Source organism: Vicugna pacos, chromosome 19, assembly GCF_048564905.1.
Source record: "Vicugna pacos chromosome 19, VicPac4, whole genome shotgun sequence".
NCBI lineage: Eukaryota > Metazoa > Chordata > Mammalia > Artiodactyla > Camelidae > Vicugna > Vicugna pacos.
The window spans coordinates 22,172,022-22,198,785 of NC_133005.1; the positions used below are offsets into that span (position 1 = coordinate 22,172,022).

The 26,764-nt window shown below is 46.3% G+C and overlaps 1 protein-coding gene across 3 annotated transcripts in view; it reads left to right on the top strand.

Moving 5' to 3' along the window:
- Positions 1-5,350: 5,350 nt before the first annotated feature.
- LOC140687398 (signal-regulatory protein beta-1-like) overlaps positions 5,351-26,764 on the top strand; it is a 37,591-nt gene continuing 16,177 nt past the window's right edge. The window contains exons 1-6 of one of the 3 annotated variants that reach the window (XM_072943947.1): positions 5,351-5,484; positions 8,226-8,579; positions 14,428-14,748; positions 15,316-15,642; positions 19,334-19,447; positions 20,080-20,216. In XM_072943947.1, coding sequence (XP_072800048.1) covers positions 5,412-5,484; positions 8,226-8,579; positions 14,428-14,748; positions 15,316-15,642; positions 19,334-19,440 — 1,182 coding nt within the window. In that variant the 5' untranslated portion in view covers positions 5,351-5,411 and the 3' untranslated portion in view covers positions 19,441-19,447; positions 20,080-20,216. Of the gene's footprint in view, positions 5,485-8,225; positions 8,580-14,427; positions 14,749-15,315; positions 15,643-19,333; positions 19,448-20,079; positions 20,217-26,764 lie in introns of those variants that run through there. The other 2 variants (XM_072943948.1, XM_072943949.1) reach the window with 2 other exon arrangements.

Here is a 26,764-nt window from a genome sequence, read left to right on the forward strand (position 1 = left end):
TAACTTTCCTGTGGTAAGTGAATTCTGAACTGCGTGTTGGGGGATTCATGCTATTGATCTAAACTGAAATTCATGCACCACGCAAGACGAACCCTGATGTACGTGTTGTCTCTTCCTCATATAGGCTGTCCGTTCCATGAGAAGGGACTCTGACTCCTCAGTTGCCAGAACATGATCGCCACATACTAGGCCATTAATGGTTATTTTAATAAATGAATGAATGAGTTTCCACTAGACGTTGGATTTCAAATAAAAATTATCTAATTCAATCACCTGGATCTTGTATTCTAAGGTTCTTTCATTAAAGGAAAACCTCTCTTCTTTGTGCTTAGAAATCCGATCAAAAATTCAATAACCTGTAAAAAGTGAGAAAGGGAAACACCAAAAGAAAATAAAACCAAAAACCAAAACCCAAAAACCAGAAACCAATCATTAACTGGAGTTTGTCAAAGGCGCTCAGGAACCAACAGTAAGAGGTCACAATGGACAAAGCTGGAACATTTGAAGCAACAAATATACAAAGTATTGGAGTATATACATACGGAAAGGTTGTGCCCCCCAGATTCACACCTTAGCCTGCTGATGGCCAATGCACACTGGTGTCAGCGCAGGGGCCACAATCCGGCTCTCCCACCCCTTGGTTGAGTGTAAGCACTGCACCAAGCTGTGCTTTCCTATGACTTATACTGAAATATTTAGCTTTTATATTATTAACTCACATTATTTAGTTATTTAATCCTCCTAATTTTCCTAGGAAGGAATACATTCTATTGCAGAATTGTAAAACTGGTTAGGGAAAAAATTCCAGAAGTTGTTAGATCATAATTTCAGAAGCCTTGAATATAAATGCTTACAGGCTTCCAGTTTGGGTGTCCGAATAGCACGGGGTAAACATACGGTCCCTGCCATAAGCCCAGTTTTGCCTCCTGTGGCCTTGTGCCAGTACTTCACTTCTCCAAACCTACATTCCTTCCTATGTCAAATATTAGCATCTTGGAATCATGAAGATTAGAGTCTAGGAATCTTCATCAAGTCATGGAGTGACTCAACGGGTTCATAGGTTCTTACATGGAACTGAGGGTCACTTTCGGTCTTTAAGGACCATAGTAGAAAAGAAAGGGAAATTAGGATCTCTTTCATGATTCCATGTTTCCATCCAGACATACATTCACTCATGCATTCCCACGTTCAATCACGCGATATTATTCAGGCACCTGTTCACCAATACCTAACTCCTCCTCTGGGGCAGGCCCTGGGCAGATGACCCATTCTAAAGGAGCAGCCCCCAACCATGGTGCCCACTGTAAACTTCCTACGGTCATTGTCTGATTTCTCTGGGCTGTGCCAGTTCCCCTGCAGTGACAGTGTCCCAAGCTTCACCCGCCTTGGACTTCGTGGCCGTTAACTGCCACGTGCAGAGATTCTACCCCCAGAGCATGTGTCTCACCTGGATGGAGAACTGCCGTGCGTTCCAGGGAGAGAAGCAGCCCACACCGAAGCAGAACAGTGATGGGACCTACAACCTGGAAAGCTTACAGTTGGTGAACACCTCGGTGCAGGGGTCCGAGCGTGTGCTCACCTGTAAGGTGCAGCACAAGGCACAGCCTCCCACCCGGGCCAGCCTCATACTGTCGGCAGCAGCCCACAGCACAGACAACCCCCTTGGGACCCCAGGTAAGCTCACATCTAATCCTGTGAGCAACTGGGTCACTTCTGTCTCCAGGTGGAGTGAGGAATTAACACCCAAGAGCCCCATTTGTTGTCTACTCTGCCTGTTGTCCCTTAGGTCCAGCGACGCCTGCCCTTATCTCTGTAGCTTTCCTCCTGGGTTTCAAAGTGCTGCTGGTGATCGGTTTCATGGTCTTACATGTGCAGGTGGCAGAACCTGTAACAGGTGAGTTGATGGCAGCCTTAGTCCTTAGGGAGGGAGATCAGGGCCCCTTTCCTGGGCTGGCAAGAGGAGTCCAGAGTGAGCGCACAAAGTCACACCGATGATCCAGCCTCAAGGGAAGGTTCTGAAAAATCTCATTTTCTCCAAATGTATCTTGGAATTCTCAGAGGCTTCCAACTATCATGCGTTGAGTAGCGCTCTGGAGTTTCAGAGTTTTCCTATTAAGTTTTCTGGGACCCTGAAGGTGAGGGTCCAAGGTGTAGAGGTGGGATAAAGGTCAAAGTATTGAGATCAAGACCCAAAAGAGCACCCTCATAAACTACTATGGATTTCATTATCACGTGATCTATCCTTGGAATGAATGAGAAAAGTATTGCTATAATCAACTAATACAACCTTCCTAAGGGACTTGGAGGTGCGGACAGGTGCAAAGATGAACGTGGGTATGAGAGGAGTTCAGAACTCAGCAAGAGGTGCTGGGGTGTAATGAGTAGGGGCTTCATTTCTAATCTGCGCCATGAACCCAGGCCAAGCAGAGTGCCTGCCACACAGTAGGTGGTAGTAAATATTCGCAGAATTAATACATGAATGAATGAATGATTCTTCCTACAGATCTGTCATGTTCTGCTATACACTGCCTCCTGCCCTGTCCAAAGGGCTCAAGTGGGGTGAAGAAGCTTTAAGGACCTCAGGTGACCTGAGACCCCTGCCCTTCCCTCTGCTGCACTCTCCTCCACCATGCACATGTCCCCTTCCACACACCCTCCTGGTGTTCCTACTCTCTGAGCTTTGGAGCTGAGTCAAGGACAGATTTTGGTCATGGGAACTTGGGGATGGCTGGACCCTGATGAGCTTCAAACGGGCCCTGCCTCTACCCCATAGAGAATCAGGTAGATCATGAACAACCCTTCATTTCTAAAGCTGTTGCAAGTCTGATTTCATTTTGATGCAAATGTATTTTGAAATGACTAAGCTCACTAAGCATTTTCCTATTCTCAAATTTGTTAAGAATAACATTAAAAACATCCAAAAACCTACCATCCTATATTCGTAGAATGTTATAACATTTTGCTGCTATAGTCTGCTCTTCCTGCTTAAAATACTATCCTGAGTTTGGTGTTTATAATCTCAAGCATGATTTTACACCTTTCCAACGTACGTATAAAATTTTAAGCAGAATGTAATATTACTTTGCATGTTTTAAATTTTATATAAATTCTATTGATACTGTACATAGCATTTGGGAACTTTTCATTTTTATGCTTTACATGGTAGGATAAATGCACTTTGGTATATGTAGCTCCATTTTATTAATTTCTGGTCTATAGTTTTATATTATAAGAATATGCCACAGTGTATCAAATTTTGTGACTAATATTGAAGCTTTATGCAATGTTTTGCTCATACAGCTTTGCAACAAACATTCTTATCTGTTTCCTTGGCACATATGGGAGAGTTCTTCTTCTTCCTCCAGTTAGTCCACAAAGCAGCTGTGCAGGTATCATTGGGAGCTTTTCTTATCTAAAAAAAAAAGATTTGAAATTTTTGATCAAATTTAACTCTTTCCATTTCTGCCTTTTTCTTGCTACATATATGTGCACATGTATGTAAATGTATAGTGTGTGTGCGCGCACACACACACACGCGCATTCTATAGATGGTAGGGATCTTATTTTTTTTCTTTCACAATAAATTATCCAGCACCCACTGATCTGCGTTGTCACCTGTGCCTTTTATCAAGTTTCCACAAATTTGCGGTTCTCTTAAGAGGTCCTTGTTTCATTAAGCCTCTTGTCGACCTCTCTGTTAAAACGACACTGTCTTAGTTAGACTAGCTTTATAATGTAAGTTTTGACAGCTCTGTTGGGCATATCTTCTCACCCTTTCCGTTGTTTAAAACTATCATGGTTATTTGGCCCCAAAGCATTTTAGAATCACTGTCGATTCATGAAAAATCCTTTCAGAATTATTATTATTATGTGATTGCATTGAATTTACATATTAACTTGGGCAAAGTGACATCTTTTCAAATATTGAATTTTCCCTTTTATGGACATGCTATACCTCTATTTATTTAGGGTTCTTTTTATTACTTTTGTGTACAATTTTACAATATTCTCCACCTTGGTGTTATGTATCTCCGGTTATAGATATCTTTAATACTTCGTTTGTGGAATCTCTAGAAGTTGTTATTGCTGTTTTCAGTGGGGTTTGACTACAGTGTAAGGTTGTAGTTGAATCTGAACATCAATCTTATATCTAGAAAATTTACAAAACTCTTACTAGTGCAATTAGCACTAATAATTCTGATACCATTAATCTATCTGTCTAAAATTAGTTTTTAGCTTTCATGGTTGAAGAGTCAAACAGCTCGACAAGTTCTATACATTAAAACTGGAGTCTCCCTAACCTCCCAGCACTTTCCAACTCCCAGATGCAACCATTTTCCACTCTTTTAACTGATCATTTTAGCTTTTACTGCCAGCTCTCATGCCCATACTGTGACTTCTTGACTTCTAACTCTTAGGGACTTTTTAATCGACTTCCTACTGTGGAAGTTGGGGATATCATGTTCTGTTCCTCGTGACCTCATTCCACGTGTGCTCACTTTCTTTTCCACATCACTCTAACATGATTATGATTTTGGAGAACTTAATACTCAGTGTCTACGTTATAATGACTGTGAGATTGCCATTTACAGCTGAGGGTTATAACATTCCCAGCTTTGACTTATTTTCATCCTCATATGTGTGTTTCTGTAACCACCACCACGGTGAGGATGCAGAACATTCCAGGATGACAGAGGTCTTCCTTGCGTTACCCCTTTGCAGTGAAGTCCACCACCACCAAACTAAACCTCTGGCAAATGCCAATCAGTTCTCTCTATATACACAATTTCAAGAATGCTATAAGTGGAGTCTCAAAAAAAGTCTTGAGTCATACACATAACGTCTTCAAGAAACTAATCACTGTTGCACACATAAGTAACTCATCCTTTGTACTGCACAGTAGTATTTCCTCATAAGGACACACCACAGTTTGTTAAACCATTCACTTATTCAGGGGCATGTGGTTTTGCGCTATTACACAGAAATCATCTGTAACATTAGTGAACAGGTCTTGTGTAGACATGAATTTTCATTTCCTGGAGATAAATGCCCAGGAATGTAACTGAAGGTCATATAACACACCTCCTCTCCTGAAAGAAGAAGAAATGATTGTTTTGTTGGTGGTGAGGAAGCATTGTTTCTGCTAGGCCTGTCCAATCTCTCTGAAAACTAAGACGAGTAACTCCTCACAGTGGAGCCGCATCCTCTGCCTGATTTCTGTTTCACAACCTGAAGCAGGAACTGGCTAGAATCTAGAAGCAGCTTACTATCTCACAGTACATGTCACCCCATCACAGGCACTTCCTCTTCTATTGGGTGAGCTGGGGCTTCTCTTCTCTCCCCAAAAGAAGGAACTCTGGGTTCTCTGCGGGACACACACTAGGACAGAGCAGTCCCATCAGGCCTCCACGATGCCGACCCCTGCCTCCTGGCCCCATCCTCCGCCTCCTTCCCTGCTGCTGGCACTACTGCTGGGACTCACAGGTGAGCACTCCTTGGGGTAGAATCCCCTCTCCCTGCCCCCGGACCTCCCCACGCACTTTTAGGACCTCCAGGTAAACAGGTGTGCCACCTGAGGAAGCCACAGATGGCCAAGGACTGGGCATTATCCGAGAGCATGAAATCAGGGATCTGAGCATTTCCTCTGTGGCTCCGCCACCTGCAGCTGGACACCAGGGGCTTTGAAGGAGACGATGCTTCAAACACCAACAATGACGGCTTTTTCCGTAGTAACTCGTGTAAGCCTCACAACATCCCTGTGTGAAGCTGTGACTATTATCCCAGATTTACAGAAGGGGAAACTGAGACAGAGAGAGCACACTGCCTGATGTCACCTACCTAAGGCAGGAAATGTTGGGTTCAAGTGCAGGCCAACCAGCTCCAGGTTCATTCTTTGAACCGTGTTGTGCTGCTCAGCTTCTTGGTGGAGCCTAATTGCAGAAAAATCAGATAATACATAGAAACAGTCAGAATCGTCATCACCCATCATCCCACTCAGAGATCAGAGTTCAAACCCTGTCGTGCGTCCTCTCAAACTTTTGTCAGTGATGTGCTGGTTGGCTCCTACATGCCAGAATTTTTACTAAGGTTTTACTATGTGTTATAATTTCACTTAATCCTCAAAAGAACCCGTATAGTACAGCACTAGGCTACATTTGTATATGTATTTATAAACGTGTGCAGTCTGTGTGTGTTTGTGTGTGTGTATGAGGAGGTGCGAGGAAGTAAAATAAACACAGACACATGGGATTCCGATAAGGTTTCTGTAATGCTCTCCGCAAAGCATTTTTCAGTCTACATGAAATGACATCATCAGATGCTTAGTCTTTCCCGGTTTGTCAACACCCTCCCCAAATTTACCCCGACCCTCTCCCAGTTTCTTAAGACAAGCAAATGTATGTCTTAGTAAAATGAGTAGACTTTCACGTGGGGCAATCTCGGAGTCCCTTTCCCATGCTGGACAGGACAGGATGAAAGATACAGACGCCTGCCTATATGACCTATGTCTGAGGTTCTAGCCACACCCGTACGTATATCCAAGGTCATGAAAGCCTCCATTAAAACCCCACGAAATCTCATGAGTAAGAACTTCTCAATTTCTTGAACACTAACCTTGTTCCAGGTGCTGCAAATGCTCATGACTATTAACCTATGTGATCACTGTATCCAAGGTAGACAATGTCGTACCAGGGCTTTACAAATTAGAGAATGTAAACAGAGAGACGTTTACTGTCCCTCAGCAGTGAAGGGAAGAGCTGTGACTGGAACTCGGGCTGTCTGGCTCTGGGACTCACAGGTCTCACCACTGGTCTTCTCCCTCCTGGGTCCTCGCTTTCACGTCATGAGTTTTCTGCAGCTTCTGCCAGTGAGTACAGGGAAGCGGGTGGTGTGGGGCAGAGGCTTGTGGTTATCTTCTCCTCAGCTCTTCTGCTTCTTGTGTATGCCCAGAGTACTTTTGTTTTTTGCCAAGTCATCTGCATGGGAAAAGCAGTTTCTGATACAACTTCCACAGAGATTACGCCCTGAAAGTAGACTTCAGGGTCACAGGGAGATGTTGCACTAGGCAATTCACACAGCATGCAAATACTTATTGCTTTCCTGCTGGGTACTAGGAACTGTTATAGGAACTTGGGGAGCACTGGTGAATAAAGAGACAAAGTAGTTGCCCTCATGATCTTTTCTATGTCTGTAATCTGTTTCTGTTTTTCACATAGATTGATTTGTATTATATTTTTAGATTCCACACATAAGTGATACCATACAGTGTTTGTCCTTCTCTGTCTGACTTGTCACTAAGTAGAATATTCTCTAGGTCCATCCACTTTATTGAAAATAGCAACATTTCATTCTTTTTATGGCTCAGTAGTACTCCACTGCATATGCATCTATCTATCTATCTATCTATCTATCTATCTATCTATCTATCTATAACACACATACACCACACTTTATCCAGTCATCTGTCGATGGACATTTAGGTTGCTCCCCTCTTTTGGCTATGTAAATAGTCCTGCTACGAATACTGGGGTGCATGTATCTTTTTGCATTAGGGTCTTCTCTGATTTCCACTAAACTTTTGATAATTTATTACAACAACCTTAGCTAACTAATATAACCTGATTAAACATTGGGAAAAAATCCCATGGGGACTTGAAACAATGTTTTATTTCCCTTATAAACTACATGTCCATTGTGGGTCAGGAGCTCTCAACATCACAGTTACTCAAGTACCCAGGCTGATGGAGCCGACCCCATCATGAGTGTGCGCATGTCTGTGGAACAGGGAAATTGATCCCTAAAGGATCTTGCAGTTAAATGCATAACCACAAAATACATCCATCACTGCTGCTCACCTCTCTGTGGCCAAAAGAAGTCTCATAGCCCCTCCCAATGCAAAGGTCCAGAAGTAAAACCCACCATGAGGCCAGGAAGCAGACAGACAGAAATATCTGGTAAAGCAAGACATTTGCAGACAGGACTCAGGCACTCAGACCTGCTCTCTGCTGTGCCATTCACCCTCTCTGTGCCTCAGTTTTCTGGTTTGTGTTGGAGTCTCACATTATAGGCTCTTCATGAGAGTCACATGTGATAGTAGCTCTACTGAGCTGAGTTGAAGGCCGGCTCACGGTGCTTTAGGTCAGTGAAAGCTGCTGTTGGTAAATACGGGAGAAAACCTACCTGATCACACGAGGAGGAATGAATAACTGCTCTGTGTTTCCCTCCAGGAGTCGTGGCTCAGGAGCTGCAGGTGATTCAGCCTGAGACATCAGTTTCAGTCGCAGCAGGAGAGACGGCCACTCTGCGTTGCACCATGACCTCCCTGATCCCTGTGGGCCCCATCAAGTGGTTCAGGGGCACAGGGCCAGGCCGGGAGTTAATCTACGATTTCAAAGGCGGCCACTTCCCCCGAGTAACAAATGCTTCAGATGTCACAAGGAGAGACAACATGGACTTTTCCATCCGCATCAGTCACATCACCCCAGCAGATGCCGGTGCCTACTACTGTGTGAAGTTCCAGAGAGGATTACCTGGTGACACGGAGTATAAGTCTGGACCAGGCACTCGGCTCACTGTGAGTGGTGAGTACACGTGGGCCTCTCGTCCCCTGCTCTGTGACAACGAGTCAACAAAATGCCCTCCTGTCTTTGAGCAAAAGTAAGAATCAGGTGCAGCAGTGGGTGCTTTATCATGACTGGGTCATGATCTGATTTCCGTCCTGTCTACACATCAGGGAAGTTGAGGCCTGGAGAGGTTGTGCTATTTGCTCAAGGCCCCACGGATGGTAATTGGTATGAAAAGTCTGGAAGCCCAGGCTGCCTGGCTCCACAAACCTTGTCATTTCAACCCCTTCCAGCCCTTTGGTTCCAGGCTCAAGGGAGCTAAAGTCTGAGTGATTTGCCCGGTCACAGGCCAGACCTCACCTCTTGCCTCCAGAGAGTGCTCCCCTCAAATGTGGCTCAGTCTTCTCTCTGTTCAGCACTTACTGAGCACCTACTGCGTGCCCGGCCCTGCTCTGGATGCTGTGGAAGCAGCAGTGAAAGAGCAGACAAGGGCTGTTCTCCCATGAAGCTTGTGTTCTCTTCCCTTCCAATGCAGAGTCCATCCCCCTGGAATTGTCGAGAGTCGGGGGCAGGATGTAGAATGTGTTACTTTATGTCTTCTTGAGAAACATCACAGTCAGAAGAAACTCCTAGAGGCAGAGATTCAGTGTTAACTGTCACAGCCAGGTTTGGAGGAGATGCCCAGAGGTTGGGTGTTTCCTGGGAGGGTCTCTCACGAAACCCTTGTATGATTCAGGGAAAAACTCACACAGTCACTGAAGGCTCCAAGCATCTCAGAATGTCCCGCACCCAGGGAAGAGATTCCCCATGTCGGTGTCTTAGTTGCTGCCCCATCAAGGTAGCAAAGGTGCTCCTTTAGGGTTTTCTGCTAAAGGCCCAGGATCCTCATTCTAACTCCTGAATCCTGGACTGTCAGGGCAAGAAGGATTTTTAGACAGCAAGTGCCCTGCCCCCCACCTACACATGGGGAGCCTGAGGCCAAGAGGTGACAGGGACCTAGACGACACTCACAAGGCCAGTGACTGATGGGATCCTTACAGAACCCAGCTGATTCAGTCCAGACTCCTCCTGCACCACCATTGGACACTGGCTCCTTGGAAGAGCCTGGCTCATAGTAGGTGCTGAATAAAAAGCTCCTTGGGTCAAACCATTGAACAGGTTCTCAGTTTTCCTAGGAATCAAACGCTCCTCGCATACAGACCCTGAGTCCCCAGGTGACAGGCAACCTCTGTCTACTTTCAGCCACATGATCCCAAGTCACTCATCCCGTATCAACACCTAGAGCTGCCCAGGGTCTCAGCAGCTGCAAAACAGCACACGGTACGCACAGAGCGTCTTTCCCTCTGCAGCCTTCTGCTCAAGGGTACCAAGTTGTCCCCAACCTTGGGCTATTAAGACAGCACTTCAGTCGATACCGCTGTCCATGCCTCACTCTCGTCAAAGAGGAAATTCCCACTGCAAGTGTCATTGCTACATCAGGGAGTATGTGTATTTTAATTCGTGTGGATATAGCAAAACTTCACTCTCAGCCATTGTAGCAAGCAAATATCCCCACAAGCCCTGGACACAGGAGGGAAGGTTAATCCTGGCTTTGCGGGTATCACTAACGTTCCCAGGTGGTGCCTCCCCTGCTCAGCCAATCACAGGTGGGAACTGGCTCCAACCCCACTCAGACCTGCTGCCTCCCAGGAGACCGTCATCCTCTTCCCCAAGCACCTGCCCAGATGATTCCCTGGATGAGAAAGGAGGGAGGCAGGAGGGGCTGAGGGGGTAGCAGCCTGTCAGATGCTGAATCTTCCTCCTGGCAGTTACTGCCTATAGGCAGTGCTCTGAGGGAGGGGCCATCTGTGCCCCTGAGGCTCTGAGAGGGGACCTGGCGGGTGAGCAGGTAAGGGGGCCAAGGTGGAACCAAAAGCAGCCTGACTCACACCCAGCTCTCTGCACACCCCACTGTGCTTGTCAAAGTGGGGAGAAAGCTCCGACACTCTCCTTGTAAATTCGTGTGCTGTTCTGTTCCTCAGCAATAAGTATTAAAACAAAAATCCTGTGTGGCTGCCAGGCTAGCTTTATAACTGGGAACAGACAGATGCAGTGTCTCATGACGTCCTGAACCTGCTCCTATGAGGCAGGGCTCAGCACACTTAGAAGCCCCAGGAGTCCTTTTCTCCCTGTTGCTGTGATGTCGCCCCTTCACTGAGTGGCCTGAGGGAGCAGCTCTGGGAAGGGGAGCGAGGACAGAGCAGAGAGGCCCCTGCATCCCAGCAACAGCGGGAAGGCCCACTCCTGGCTCAGCAGACTGAGGATGGGGAGGGGGAGGTAGTTCCTAGGGGATGCTGAGGGCCCTGCGTGGACACAGTTCATGTTCTAGACTCAGGTGTCAGGAGCCCGTGTCTCCCCCTTCTTGCTACGTGGTCCCCAGGCCTGGGCCCTCGGAGGGCACTCCTCCCTGGTCTCACTTGAAGTCAAGTATCTCAGAGGGAAAAGGGGAGGGTGGTGGTCAGTGTGGGGGCCCCTGAAGGTGGGTGCCTGCTCTGTTGTTGGACATGAAACCTCAGGGGCCAAGGGAATTCCTTCTGGGATATGGTTGTGGGGGTGAAGAGACTTTTATTTCTCTCAGCCTCAGTTTTATCATTTCTAAAATGGTGATAATCATGGATTCTTTCTAGCAGGGTTAGAAGGATTTCAGACTGTATGTCTAAACCACCAGCACAGAGTAGCCCCCCCAAATGGAGGTGTTGTTTCAAGTCTGTGTCTCACTTCCCTTTGCAGGGCTTACCGGCCTGCAGAAGGATGACAATCACCCCAACTTTGCAGGATGTCCTGAGGGTGCGATGAGCCTGGTGACAGAGCAGCCCCTCAGTGAGCCATGGCGTTGTTCCCCCAGGCTGTGGTCTGCGCAAGTCTCAGTTCCCGCTAGTCCTCAGTTTCCCCACCTGTGATCTCGGCTGCCTTTCAGGGTCTGTGGTGACTGGAGAGGTTCTAGAAAGCCCTAGATGGGGTGGGCTAGGGTGTCACTGAGCCTCAGGACACAGTGGTTTAGAGCCTGGGCTGAGCCCTGCTGCCTGTGCTCCCATCCCAGCTCTGCCAGATCCCGGCTCTGGGAACTCGGACGCGTTCCTCTCCACACTGGGGCTCGGGGTCCTGGTCCGTCCCTGTCAGCACCGCCCTCCCAGAGCCACTGCAGGGACTGAATGAGGGAACCATGTACAGAGCTTAGAGCAGAGCCCGGAACAGTGTACGTGTTCCGCCACTGATAGCTCTGACGTGCCAAAGCCGGAGGCCTCGGGCGGCTCACTCCCTCCAGGATTGAGTATAACTGGGGTTGGGGTGGAGCCAGGTGCTTTCACATCAGAATCACCTAGGTAACGCTGACAGGATCCCCAGCCCGTCCCCACCATAGAAACCCTGGTTTAATTGGAGACACGTGGGCCCAGGCAGCTGACTGATTAACGCCTGCAGGGGATGCTGCCCACAGCCCTGGCGGACAAGCCCTGAGCTCCGTGTTCTCTGAGGTCACAGATGGAGCTGGGGTTTTTTGCCCAGACAGAGGTCACTCCTCCTTGGTGCTGGAGCTGCGAGAACAGCTTTTCAGGGACGTTGCAGAATAGCCTATGATGGTGACAGTTCTTCAGAGGCCAAGAAAGGAAGCTTCAACGGAGGCGGAGGGACACCTCCTCCCATGGAGCTCACCTCGGGTGGAGACGGGCCTCCTGTGGACTCAGAGGACTCTGTCCAGCCCTGAGCTTTGTCGCTGGGGAAACCTTCCCATCTTTAAAGAGGGGCTGGGATCCCCTCAAACACTCTCTGCTCAGCACAGAGCCTGCCTGCCTCAACACACCAACGTGACACTGATGGAATCTCCTCCCTCCTTTCAAAATGCTTCCAGCTTTCTGTAAAGAGCTGGTCTGCGGGGGAATGCCTGCGACATCATATATTTTGAAAGCCAATTTCCCCAATTAGTTTCCTGAAGGGATTATAAAAAAGAGGAAGAGAATCATACTGTGGTGGTTCTATGGCTGCTTTTTCATTAGGGTTTTTGATGCCAGATGCACGGAGCAGGATTTAAGACTTTTTGTTTGTTTGTTTTTTCCTGTTGTGCTTGTGCTCTGCCTTCTCACTGCCTGAAGAATAAACAGGCAGTTTCAGAACTAGGAATGACCAGACCTTGTGACAACACTCACAGGTCTTGGTGCTTAAGCACCCACCGTGCACCAGGCTCTGTGTTTTAAGTACATCCCCCCTTGTCTGACCAGGGTGGGGCTGTCACACACATTGCAGGGAAACAGAGACTGAGGCTCAGAGGTAATCAGAGACACTAAATCAATCAGCCTTGGTGCGGTGGGAGGAGCTCCGACCTTTCCTTGCTGGGTGCCCTTGGCCAGCTGCGTCTACCCAGAGCCTCATCCCATAAATGTGACCCCATTCGGGCCTTCATTTCATGGCTTGTGAGGAGAAATGAAGAACTTAGGATCCTGGAGGGATCAGCCCATCGTTAGGCTGTGAAAACACTCTCCGTCAGTGGTAACCAATCACAGCTTCTCTTCCCTTTGGGGCATCCAGGATGCTGGTATTTCTATAACTTGACATATTCAACTTACATCTCCTTATGATGTCCCCAAATATTTCATGAATTTTAGGAAGCAAGTTAAATATTTACAAGTGCAAATATTTGTAATGTCTACTGTCTGCCAACGTTTACAGGAGGTGTTGAGTAATACTGAATAATTTGGAGAAACCCTATGACCTTCTACAGGGAGAAACCTTGTCTTTTCATTCGCTGATTTGTGTGTTTTCAGGACACAGGAGCTGCTTCTGCCTGCTTCATGGGCCTGTGTCTGTGTCTCTTCTGACTTAATAACACTTCAGAAATTAACCACCTCTGCTTTCTCAGCTCTCAGTGACCTTTGCTTTCAACTCAAAAGTGACCCAAGAGAAGAACCTAGATTCAGAAAAACATCCCTTCGCCCTTCTTCCTTTGAAATTCAGCGATTGGCATGTTAGTCCTACAGGAATATTTGTGGAGAGAATGAAATCTATCTAGTAAATTATCACATATATTTGAAGGGAGAGCTCTGGATGTAAATACAGTCTGGGTTACACAGAGATCTGTGTTTAGTTTTGTCAAAGCATTTTACTCAAAGCAAGGATGCTTCCAATGCCTAACTGAACCCTCACTGCAACCCCGGGGAGGATAAGGCCTGCAGTCCCCTTTCACAGATGAGGAGCTGGGAGGGGCCCCGGCCACTCCTCTCATCTGCTGCCCAGGCTGATTCAGCACCCATGGTGGTCCCACTCCACCCCTGCTTCGCCTACACCTACTTCTGTAATGCTTTCCTTACTGTAGCTAAGTTCCCCAGGGGAGCCCAGCTAGGAAGAGTTAATAGGAGAGTGACAGCCATCAGTTTTTTTTCGTTCCTGCACCCAGATCGGTGGGAATTCACCTGAGGTAGGAAAGAAAGTGGACTTTGAACTCAGGCCTGGAAACCATGTTGGTCCCACCCCAGACTCAGAGCTCACCTCTGGGAACCTGTGTGTCTCCTCCTAAGATGAGGATAAAGACACTGCCCTCTGAGGACTAACAGAAGTGTTAAAAAATAATGGTAAATGATCTTAGGTGGGAGGGTATAGCTCAGTGGTAGAGCGCATGCTTAACATACATGAGATCCTGGGTTTAATCCTAAGTCCCTCCATTAGGAAAAAAAAAACTTAAATAAGCCTAATTATCTCATCCAGCAACAAAACTGAATTGAAATAAAATTGAAAGAAATCTAAAACAAATATGTAAGCGTTGTTAACTGTGTCGCAAGCTTATCATTAGTGATAATAATGACTATTATGTTCGTTGTTGTAAATGCTCCTTTTGTAGCCAAACCCTCTCCTCCCGTGGTATCAGGCCCCGCCACGAGGGCCCCACCTGAGCAGACAGTGAGCTTCACCTGCAGATCCCACGGCTTCTCCCCCAGAAACATCTCCCTGAAATGGTTCAAAAACGGAAATGAGATCGCAGCCTCCCAGACCAGCGTGGACCCGGAGGGAGACAGCGTTTCCTACAGCGTCTCCAGCACAGCCAAGGTGGTGCTGGCCCCGGGGGATGTTCGCTCCCAGGTCATCTGCGAGGTGGCCCACGTCACCCTGCAGGGGGGCCCTCCTCTCCGTGGGACTGCCAACTTGTCTGAGACCATCCGAGGTAGATGCCCCTCACACCAGCCCAAGCCCACACCTGCCCCCAAGCCCCACCTGCCCCTCCCCCTGCTTTTGGCTCCAGGCCTTGAATTGCCTGGAATAGATTTCCTGACAGTCCTTCCCGACCACCAGGCACCTCCATGTGCTGGTCACTCACTACTGATTTAACAGCAGCTTGCCACGTACCAAGCACTGTGCTCAGCAGTTTCCTTTACTTACAACAGCATCTCCAACTACTGAGCACCTACTCTAAGCCAAGGCCCTAAGTGCCTAGGGATTTCACTTACTTGGCTGCAGTTATTATATTCCAACTGCATGCCAGTTGCTTACTGATTCCCCACATTATAACCCTAACAGGACCAACCAGTCCTTGAGCACCTACTGTGTGCCCTGCAATGTGCTTAGGATCTCATTGGTATGCAAATTGCACACTCAGTGTTTGAGCACCTGCTGCATGCCTGGCTCTGTCCTCAGGCACCCCCCCCTTGCTGGGCTGGGAGCTGCTCTCCAGTCCCTGCCCTGTGACCTCTCTGTTCCACAAGGTCAGAGCTCCTGCCCTGTGCTGTTTCAGTTCCGCCCACCGTGGAGGTCACCCAACAGCCCACGGCAGGGACCCAGGTGAACGTCACCTGCCAGGCGAAGCAGTTCTACCCCCTAGACCTCCAGCTGAGCTGGGTGGAGAACGGAAACGTGTCCAGGATAGAAGCGGCGTCGACCCTCACGGAGAACAAGGATGGGACCTTTAACCGGACGAGCTGGCTCCTGGTGAACTCGTCCGCCCACAGGGGGGAGGTGCTGGCCTGCAGGGTGGAGCACGATGGGCAGCCGGCGGTCAGCGCCTACCTCACCCTGGAGGCCTCTGCTCCCCAGAAGGACCAGGACACACATGAACACCCTGGTGAGGCTTCCATTAACCTGAAAGGGCTTTTAAAATTTTATCTTTTTAAGTTGTTAAAGTAGTCATTCTTCCTCGGTATAGAATAGTCTAGAAGTCTATAAATGTACAGTAGAATTTTGAGGTGACTTCCCCCACTCAAATCCTATACTCCAAGAGTCACTACTGGGAAGAGTTTGGTACTTTTTTTTTTTTTACATCATTTGACATCAATATACTTGAAAGAAAGAAAGGAAGAAGGGAGATGATTGTGTCCATAATGTCCTGTCTCTTCCTCTCTTCAAGAAACAGTAACTCTGTTCATCCTTCCCTGTCCACTCGCCTCCCTCTTCCTTCTTTCTAACCTCTGCCTAGTCTCCCTTCCATCCTAGATGTTCCCATCCATCAGTAACACCACCCCAAGCGATGTCTCAGCCACAACTTGTCTGAGACGATCAGGGTAGATGCCCCTCACCCCCAGCCCTAGCCCACATCCATCCGCCTTCCTGGCCCCAGCCTGCTCCTCCAGGAAGAGGTCACAGTTGAACTGGGATTTGCAGGTAGTCAACATGCACTGAGCGACTGTGGTCATTGCTGGTCCACTGTCACAAATCAGGGGACAAAGAAAGCCCTATGAAATTCTGGATAGGGAGCCCTGAGGATGCAGAGTTTCAGTCTGGTCCAAGCACCCAGGTGACCATGAGTGGTCACAGCATGGGCTTCCTTTATCCCCTGACCTGTGACAGTGGACCAGCAACGATCACCAGTGTTCAGTGCACATGTACTAAATGCAAATCTCGCTTCAGTTATGTTCCCCTTTCCTGTTCTAGCCACCCTCTGGATTTGCAGTTTACCAAAGGGACTCAGATAGCACTGGTAGGATGCTGTTGAAGATGTCTTGCCAGGTAATTGGGCTAGACTGATGAGCGCAAACTGAGTCCCTGACGACAGGAACCACCAGCATGTACAACAGATACGTGCTAAGTAGAGGAACGTTCCCCTTTAGCTGGACATTGTCCCGAGGACATACGGAGTCCCCCTTTCTATGCACAATATGTGTCTTATTTCTCTCTCATGTCACATCATGAGGTAGTCCATCAGATTTCCAGGAGATTTACTCCAGATGACCTTTTAACAGCCCATGTTCCTTCCAACATGCCCTATGGTGTTGTCCTCATTAGCTAGGTCAATGCTCGGTCAACAAGAGTCCGTGTCCCTGCCTGCTGGAAGAATAAAGATAAGAAGGAAAGGATAAACACCTTCCATCTAACAATAGATGCAGAGAATTTGCATAGTTGTGTCCACTCATAACTGAGTCTTGTGTGCACATCCAGGTGCCTATGGAGTCCACAGGTGTGTAGTCAGATGATTGAGAACATTGACTTTGCACAGAACCTATGCCGTGACTCACAGAAAAATCAACCATAATTCCCCAATATCATCTAAACTGGAGTAGAAATTCAGATTTTCCAAAATTTCTTGTATCATTGCTTTTTGTGCACCACAGTTGTTTTTAACTCATCTGTAAATGCTTGGTAGAGTTCTCCTGTGACACCATCTGGGCCTCAACAATCTTTTTTTTTTTTCAATGAATTTGAATTGTCTAGGACTATTCAGATTATTTATTTCTTATTGTGTGAACTGCAGTAGGCTGTCCTTTTTGAGGTATTTGCTCCATTGTCTCTAAGTTGTCAAATTTCTCTCTCTACCGCTGTTCACAGTATTTCCTTACTACCCTTCTGGTGTCTGTGGCGTCCGCAGTGATGTCCTGTTTCATTCCTGGTGTTGGAAAGGTGTCATTACTCTTTTTTCTTGTCATTGGTATTAGAAGTCTTTCCATTTTAATGGTCTTTTAAAAGAAATTAATCCTTGTTTCAGTGATGGTCTATTATTTTTCTGCTTCCAATTTCATTCATTTTTTTCTTTATTATTTCCTTCTCTGTGCTTCCTTTGGCTTTATTTTGCTCTTCCTAGCTCATTTTTGTGCAGGGATTTAGATTCTTGATTTAGAGTTTGTCTTTTTTCTAGTATCAGGCCTGGGTCTTCTCCTGTGCCTGGCGACTTAGGAGAGGGACCTGGGTGCCTGGCCACGGTGTTCTTCCTCCTGTGCTTGGGCCTCTAGCCAGTGTGCTGCCTCTTCCACCCTAGACTCTGCCCATGTTGGCCCCTTGTGTCATTTCTAGGGTTCAACTTGTCCTGAACAGGGAGAGCAGGAGAGATGAGTCCACACCATCTTGTCCGGAGGGTCCTGGATTTGCTTTTAAATCTTCCATCTCCTGCTGGGGCTCCACCAGGGCTGTTACTCCTGCGTGCTGCAGTGTTCCTGACCCAGCCTGCCTGCTAGCGTCGTGAGGCTGGAAGTGGCTTTCAGGTCAACCGTGTTAACAGGCTAAAGGGAAGTGTCAGATGCCTATGTGACACTGCTGCCCAGGACGCACAGCTTTCCCTGGGCCATCTGAGGGCTCTGCCCGCCACGGTCCTGAGTCCAGTGGGTCTGCTGTGAAAATGGCAGTCTTACTGTTTGTTTTTATGGTATTCGAGTGTCTTCACAATGTATCTAGCTTAAAGGACTTCTCTCTTAACACAACAACCCAGTATGTTAATGGAATTTTTGGTTGGTTGCTTGGTTTTAATAGTAGGAGAAACGTTCTGAATCCTCTAAGTGTTTGGTCCTTTTCTGCTTTTCAGGAACCTAAATCCCTTCCCCCCTCCTTTTTTCTTTTTCCCTTCCCTACTCAATTGCCAAACATCACTTCTTTCTCTCTGCCTTTTCCCTACAGAAAGCAAGCACCTTAAATCACGCCCGTCTGCTCAGTCCCATCTGTCCTCCTTGAATTAGCTTCTTACTGCCACTGAGAACTTACCACATTGACTGATTTAACACAAGAGAAATTTGTCGTCACACATTTGTAGAGGCCTGAAGCCTACTATGGGTGGCAGGGCGGTCCTCCTTCTGAGGGCTCCTGAAGAATACCCATTTCCTTGCCTTTTCCAGGTCCCAGAGATGCCCACCCCCCTGAGCAAAGGGACCCACATCACTCCGGCCCCAGCTTCTGACATCACATCTCCTGCTCTGACTCTCCTGCCTCCATCTTTCGCTTACAAGAATCTTTATGATTAGATGAGCTCTTCTGGGAAATCCCGAATCATGTGCTCATCTCAGGATTATTTATCACTAGTGCGCATACCTTTTGACCTATAACGTAAACTTCACACAGACTCTGGGGATTCTGTGTCAACTCTTGAATCAGGCCGGCTTTGAAACCACTTCCTATGAGCTGTGCTCTGCTCTACAGGAGACTTTTACCAATATCATCAAATTTAGGTTGGATTTAATATTGGTGGTGGGACTTTCAGGTTCCTTTCGTAGCTGCCCTTGTCTGTTTTGTCCTTTCCTGGCGGCTGGATGAGACAGGGACGGCTGCTTAGTGAAGGCTTGTGCACTAGGATTTGATTTTTCCCTTGTCTCAGTTTTTTTCACTTCTGACATTTTCCCTTCAAGTATGAGGAGCTTTACAGCCTGAAGAGGGAGTGGGTGAGAATGAGGGACTCTATATACTGATTTCTGCCTCGAGATTACATGGAAGACAGAGGAGGCAGGTTAAACCTCAGAGTGTTGATGGGCCCAGGTGGCCTTAGCTGGAGTAAGTAGGGGCCCCAGGGAATGGCTCCTGTGCGGCCCCTCTCATCAGACCTTCTGTCTCTGGATTTCCAGGCCCAGAGCTGACTTCCCCTCTGCTGGTAGTTCTGCTCCTAGGCCACAAAGTGCTGCTGGTGCTCGGTGTCTCTGTCATCTTTGTCCACAGGAAGCATTGCGTATGACCGTAAGGTGTGGGCAAGGGTGGGGAGGACACGGTCTGTCCCAGAAACAGCAAAGTCAGCAGTTGGGGGAAGTCTACACATCACACAGGGTCGGGGCCCACGTGGAGTTAAGAGAAGGAGACACACCTCCCTCACTACCAGGAGATAGAGATGGGGTTTCCCTCTCAAAGATACCCAACTCCCAGGAGGCATGTGGGGTCCTGTAGGAGGAAGGCTGGATCGGCGGTTTTCAAAGGGTGTCTCCTGGCAGTCATGTGGACAGAGGCTGCTGAATAAGGAGCAGCTGAGAGGGTGGTTCCCTTGGAGACCATTTCTAGATCCTTGAACCCTGGTGCTCCGTGGGGGCAAAAGGAATCCCCGTTTTAGGGTAATGGGGAGAAGCCCTGGATCTGCTGCTCTGAGGGCTGCTCCTGCTCTGACCCTCCATGTGACAGAGAAGGGCTGGGGAAGGGGCATCAGGGCCTGGGGAGGGGGCTAAGGGGGCAGAGACCTCTCTCAGGGGCTGCCCAGCCTCTCAGACAGGTATCCCACGAGAACAGCATGGGCACATGGGAGGCATGCAGTCAACATTTCTTGAACGATGATCAGATCATTAAATATGAACACGATTCCCACAGTTCCTTCCTTCCTCCTTTGCAGGGTACCACCCTCAGTCTCTGCTGCCTGCTTCCCTCCCTGCGGGGCCCAGCCTAAGAGAAGAGCCAGCTGGGAGCTTCAACGACTCTGCTCCAAATGGCTCTCCTCCACGGAGACTTGCCTGCCCCCACTCTCCTAAGATCTTCTCACAGTCCTCGAGGCCCCCAGAGCTGCATCTTCATACATCACTCTGAGCAGGAAGGACCTCCCCCAACCTGGACTCCCCACCATTTGAGATTCTCTTTCACCGATTAAGTACAAATGATTCGCCATCATGGTTTTAAGAAGAACAGTTATTCTCTTTCCTTGTTGCCTAAATGTCCTACCCCTCAAACCCTGAAGGTCGTGTTGCCTCCTGTCTCTGGGATGGAACCAGAACTTCCATCCTCCTGCGTCCTTCCCGACCCTTCTCTCACAGTAAATTGACTGTGTCCACAAGCCTCAGAGTCATTCTTGCTTTCTCCTTCTCTTATATCCCGTATTCAGTTATTCCTTCAAAATGCTGATGTCCAGAGGTGAGATGAGAAATCTTTAACATTTGACTCTCCAGAAGGAAAAAGAAAATGAAAGCCTGATTTGTAGGACTTCCCACTTTCTCGCTGTAAATACTCTCAATGTGGCCAATTTCAAGTTACCATCACTTCAACAAGCAGCTTGTAGGATTCCTGCAAAGGTAACAATGGGTTCTCATGAGCCAGCCCAAGCCTTCTCCAGCACACCAGTCAGTTGTATGCATAATCGGCACATTCTCACCCTGACCACGACTCCCGGGTCCCAGCCACCATCTCCTCCTGCACTACTGCTGTGGTCTCTGACTGGCTTCCTTGTTTCTGGCTCAGTGATTCTTTGGGAAAGTCAGTTAAATCCTATCACTCCTCTGCTTCCTCCCCCAGCATACCTGCCTGCTTCACTCTCCTACTTCTTACCAGTCTCTGCTCGTGTCACTTCATCAAAGGTACCTTCCCTCAGCCACAAAAACCGACAACATAATGCCGTTTGCAGCAACATGGATACTCCTGGAGAATGTCATTCTAAATGAAGCAAGCCAGAAAGAGAAAGAAAAATACCATATGAGATCGCTCATATGTGGAATCTAAAAAACAAAAACAAAAACAAACAAACAAACAAAGCGTAAATACAGGTCAGAAATACACTCATAGACAGAGAATACAGACTTGTGGTTGTCAGGGGGGTGGAGGGTGGGAAGGGATAGACTGGGATTTCAAAATTGTAGAACAGATAAACAAGATTACACTGTATAGCACAAGGAAATATACACAATATGTTATGATAAGTCACAGAGAAAAAATGTGACAATGAGTGTATATGTCCATGAATGACTGAAAAATTGTGCTGAACACTGGAATTTGACACAACATTGTAAAGTGATTATAAATCAATAAAAAATGTTAAAAAAAATCAATGTTACAGATAGACTGAAAGTAATTATAAAATACGGAAAAGCTGAAGTTTATTAAGTGAAAAGCAAAATAAATACATAAAATGAAAAAAAAAAGGTACCTTCCATAGATGGCCCTGTATAAAATACCAATTCCTCTCTCACCCTGGCATTCCATGTCCTCTTAACCTGATTAATTGCTTCTTGAGCACTTACTACCATCTGACATAACAGAACATAGGCGGTCCTCACTTCACACAGAAGAGGACCATAAAAATTACTGCATACACTGCATCATAAAAAGTGATCTCAGTAATCAGTGGTATAAATAATGATTCTGATGTGAGACACTTTTTTCAAAACTTTAGAATCTCCCCTCCTTTCAGATTTAAATACACAGACAAAAGGAGAAAAACTAATCATATGTAGTTTGACACATTCGACACCTTGAGAATTAAAGCAATTTTATTTCTTTATAAAAGCTTATCAGAAGTATTTTCAGCCATTTTCAATTTATTTTTATTTATCTCTATTCATAATTTTTAGATAATGAAAATAGATCATACTAAAACCATCACTAAAAAAGAAAATTAGTAAACATACAAGCACAAAAAAACTTATCCGAACGTTTGAACAAGGCTTGTCTTCTTCTTCTTGTCTAATCTACAGTATAAGAGCATCTTTTTTATGTCTTGGTGAATTATCAGACGTCTTGCTATATTTGCATCAGTTTCCAACATTTTATGCTCTGTACGTTCAAAATCGTGCAATCTTTGCAAAACTTCCTTTAGTTTGAAGTATTTGCTGCTGTGACTTCCTCTGGGACATTTTCACCCTTTTCCTCACCACCATTTCCCTCATTTCCGTGGTAGGTTTGCCTTCACTAAGTTCCCCTGGATGCGTATCTAGAATCTTTCTAACAGTCTGCGTGTACCATTCCCAGGGTCAGAGATTTCTTCTCTAATCCACTTACATTCAGTTGGAATGTCACTTCCAGCATCACCACTTTTTATGCCTCCACTGCACTCTAATCTTCGTCGTCAATTCCCTTTTACAATGAGTCATTTTTGTAAATTCATATGGATTGATCACTGGGAGACAGTGGGCAACACGCCCACATACGTTGCTGTCTGGGCCTAAGCTGAGTAACAAGAGTCACAGTGATCAATTACTACAGGCTTTCAAAGTATGGACGTGATTGGTTACTGACCACGACGAGCATCTGTTAGTACACAGTGATCTGTGGGCTGACGTAGAGTCAGCAAAACAGTTATACTTGATGCAATTGTGCAAAGTAACTTTCCTGTGGTAAGTGAATTCTGAACTGCGTGTTGGGGGATTCATGCTATTGATCTAAACTGAAATTCATGCACCACGCAAGATGAACCCTGATGTACGTGTTGTCTCTTCCTCATATAGGCTGTCCGTTCCATGAGAAGGGACTCTGACTCCTCAGTTGCCAGAACATGATCGCCACATACTAGGCCATTAATGGTTATTTTAATAAATGAATGAATGAGTTTCCACTAGAGTTGGATTTCAAATAAAAATTATCTAATTCAATCACCTGGATCTTGTATTCTAAGGTTCTTTCATTAAAGGAAAACCTCTCTTCTTTGTGTTTAGAAATCCTATCAAAAATTCAATAACCTTTAAAAAGTGAGAAAGGGAAACACCAAAAGAAAATAAAACCAAAAACCAACACCAAAAACCAGAAACCAATCATTAACTGGAGTTTGTCAAAGGTGCTCAGGAACCAACAGTAAGAGGTCACAATGGACAAAGCTGGAACATTTGAAGCAACAAATATACAAAGTATTGGAGTATATACATATCGAAAGGTTGTGCCCTCCAGATTCACACCTTACCCTGCTGATGGCCAATGCACACTGGTGTCAGCGCAGGGGCCACAATCCGGCTCTGCCACCCCTTGGTTGAGTGTAAGCACTGCACCAAGCTGTGCTTTCCTATGACTTATACTGAGATATTTAGCTTTTATATTATTAACTCACATTATTTAGTTATTTAATCCTCCTAATTTTCCTAGGAAGGAATACATTCTATTGCAGAATTGTAAAACTGGTTAGGGAAAAAATTCCAGAAGTTGTTAGATCATAATCTCAGAAGCCTTGAACATAAACGCTTACAGGCTTCCAGTTTGGGTGTCAGAATAGCACGGGGTAAACATACGGTCCCTGCCATAAGCCCAGTTTTGCCTCCTGTGGCCTTGTGCCAGTACTTCACTTCTCCAAACCTACATTCCTTCCTATGTCAAATATTAGCATCTTGGAATCATGAAGACTAGAGTCTAGGAATCTTCATCAAGTCATGGAGTGACTCAAAGGGTTCATAGGTTCTTACATGGAACTCAGGATCACTTTTGGTCTTTAAGGACCATAGTAGAAAAGAAAGGCAAATTAGGATCACTTTCATGATTCCATGCTTCCATCCAGACACACATTCACTCATGCATTCCCACGTTCAATCACGCGATATTATTCAGGCATGGGTTAACCAATACCTAACTCCTCCTCTGGGGCAGGCCCTGGGCAGATGACCCATCCTCAAGGAGCAGCCCCCAATCATGGGGCCCACTGTAAACTTCCTACGGTCATTGTCTGGTTTCTCTGGGCTGTGCCAGTTCCCCTGCAGTGACAGTGTCCCAAGCTTCACCCGCCTTGGACTTGGTGGCCGTTAACTGACACGTGCAGAGATTCTACCCCCAGAGCATGTGTCTCACCTGGATGGAGAACTGCCGTGCGTTCCAGGGAGAGAAGCAGCCCACGCCGAAGCAGAACAGTGATGGGACCTACACCCCGGAAAGCTTGCAGCTGGTGAACGCCTCGGTGCAGGGGTCCGAGCGTGTGCTCACCTGTAAGGTGTAGCACGAGGCACAGCCTCCCACCCGGGCCAGCCTCATACTGTCCGCAGCAGCCCACAGCACAGACAACCCCCTTGGGAGCCCAGGTAAGCTCACATCTAATCCTGTGAGCAACTGGGTCACTTCTGTCTCCAGGTGGAGTGAGGAATTAACACCCAAGAGCTCCATTTGTTGTCTCCTCTGCCTGTTGTCCCTTAGGTCCAGCGACGCCTGCCCTTATCTCTGTAGCTTTCCTCCTGGGTTTCAAAGTGCTGCTGGTGATCGGTTTCATGGTCTTACATGTGCAGGTGGCAGAACCTGTAACAGGTGAGTTGATGGCAGCCTTAGTCCTTAGGGAGGGAGATCAGGGCCCCTTTCCTGGGCTGGCAAGAGGAGTCCAGAGTGAGCGCACAAAGTCACACCGATGATCCAGCCTCAAGGGAAGGTTCTGAACAATCTCATTTTCTCCAAATGTATCTTGGAATTCTCAGAGGCGTCCAACTGTCATGCATTGAGTAGCGCTCTGGAGTTTCAGAGTTTTCCTATTAAGTTTTCTGGGACCCTAAAGGTGAGGGTCCAAGGTGTAGAGGTGGGATAAAGGTCAAAGTATTGAGATCAGGACCCAAAAGAGCACCCTCATAAACTACTATGGATTTCATTATCACGTGATCTATCCTTGGAATGAATGAGAAAAGTATTGCTATAATCAACTAATACAACCTTCCTAAGGGACTTGGAGGTGCTGACAGGTGGCAAAGATGAACGTGGGTATGAGAGGAGTTCAGAACTCAGCAAGAGGTGCTGGGGTGTAATGAGTAGGGGCTTCATTTCTGATCTGCGCCATGAACCCAGGCCAAGCAGAGTGCCTGCCACACAATAGGTGGTAGTAAATATTCGCGGAATTAATACATAAATGAATGAATGAATGAATGATTCTTTCTACAGATCTGTCATGTTGTGCCATACACTACCTCCTGCCCTGTCCAAAGGGCTCAAGTGGGGTGAAGAAGCTTTAAGGACCTCAGGTGACCCGAGACCCCTGCCCTTCCCTCTGCTGCACTCTCCTCCACTACGCACATGTCCCCTTCCACACACCCTCCTGGTGTTCCTTCTCTCTGAGCTTTGGAGCTGAGTCAAGGACAGACTTTGGTCATGGGAACTTGGGGATGGCTGGACACTGATGAGCTCCAAATGCGCCCTGCCTCCACCCCATAGAGAATCAGGCAGATCATGAACAACCCTTCATTTTTAAAGCTGTTGCAAGTCTGATTTCATTTTGATGCAAATGTATTTTGAAATGACTAAGCTCACTAAGCATTTTCCTATTCTCAAATTTGTTAAGAATAACATTAAAAACATCCAAAAACCTACCATCCTATATTCGTACAATGTTATAACATTTTGCTGCTATAGTCTGCTCTTCCTGCTTAAAATACTATCCTGAGTTTGGTGTTTATAATCTCAAGCATGATTTTATATCTTTCCAACGTAGCTATAAAATTTTAAGCAGAATGTAATATTACTTTGCATGTTTTAAATTTTATATAAATTCTATTGATACTGTACAAAGCATCTGGGAACTTTTCGTTTTTATGCTTTACACAGTTGGTAGGATAAATGCACTTTGGTATATGTAGCTCCATTTTATTAATTTCTGCTCTAAAGTTTTATATTATAAGAATATGCCACAGTGTATCAAATCTTGTGACTAATATTGAAGCTTTATGCAATGTTTTGCTCATACAGCTTTGCAACAAACATTCTTATCTTTGTTTCCTCGGCACATATATGGGAGAGTCCCTCTTCTTCCTCGAGTTAGTCCACAAAGCAGCTGTGTAGGTATCATTGGGAGCTTTTGTTATTTAAAAAAAAAAAAAGATTTGAAATTTTTTACCAAATTTAACTCTTTCCATTTATGCCTTTTTCTTGCTACAATATGTGCACATATATGTATATGTATAGTGTGTGTGTGTGTGCGCGTGCATGCACGTGCATTCTATACATGGTACGGATCCTATTTTTTTCTTTCATAATAAATTATCCAGCATCAACTGATCTGTGTTGTCACCTGTGCCTTTATCAAGTTTCCATAAATTTGCGGTTCTCTTAAGAGGTCTTTGTTTCATTAAGGCTCTTGTCGACCTCTCTGTTAAAACGACACTGTCTTAGTTAGACTACCTTTATAAGTTTTGACAGCTCTGTTGGGCATATCTTCTCACCCTTTCTGTTGTTTAAAACTATCATGGTTATTTGGCCCCCAAGCATTTTAGAATCACTGTCAATTCATGAAAAATCCTTTCAGAATTATTATTATTATGTGATTGCATTGAATTTACATATTAACTTGGGCAAAGTGACATCTTTTCAAATATTGAATTTTCCCTTTTATGGACATGCTATACCTCTATTTATTTAGGGTTCTTTTTATT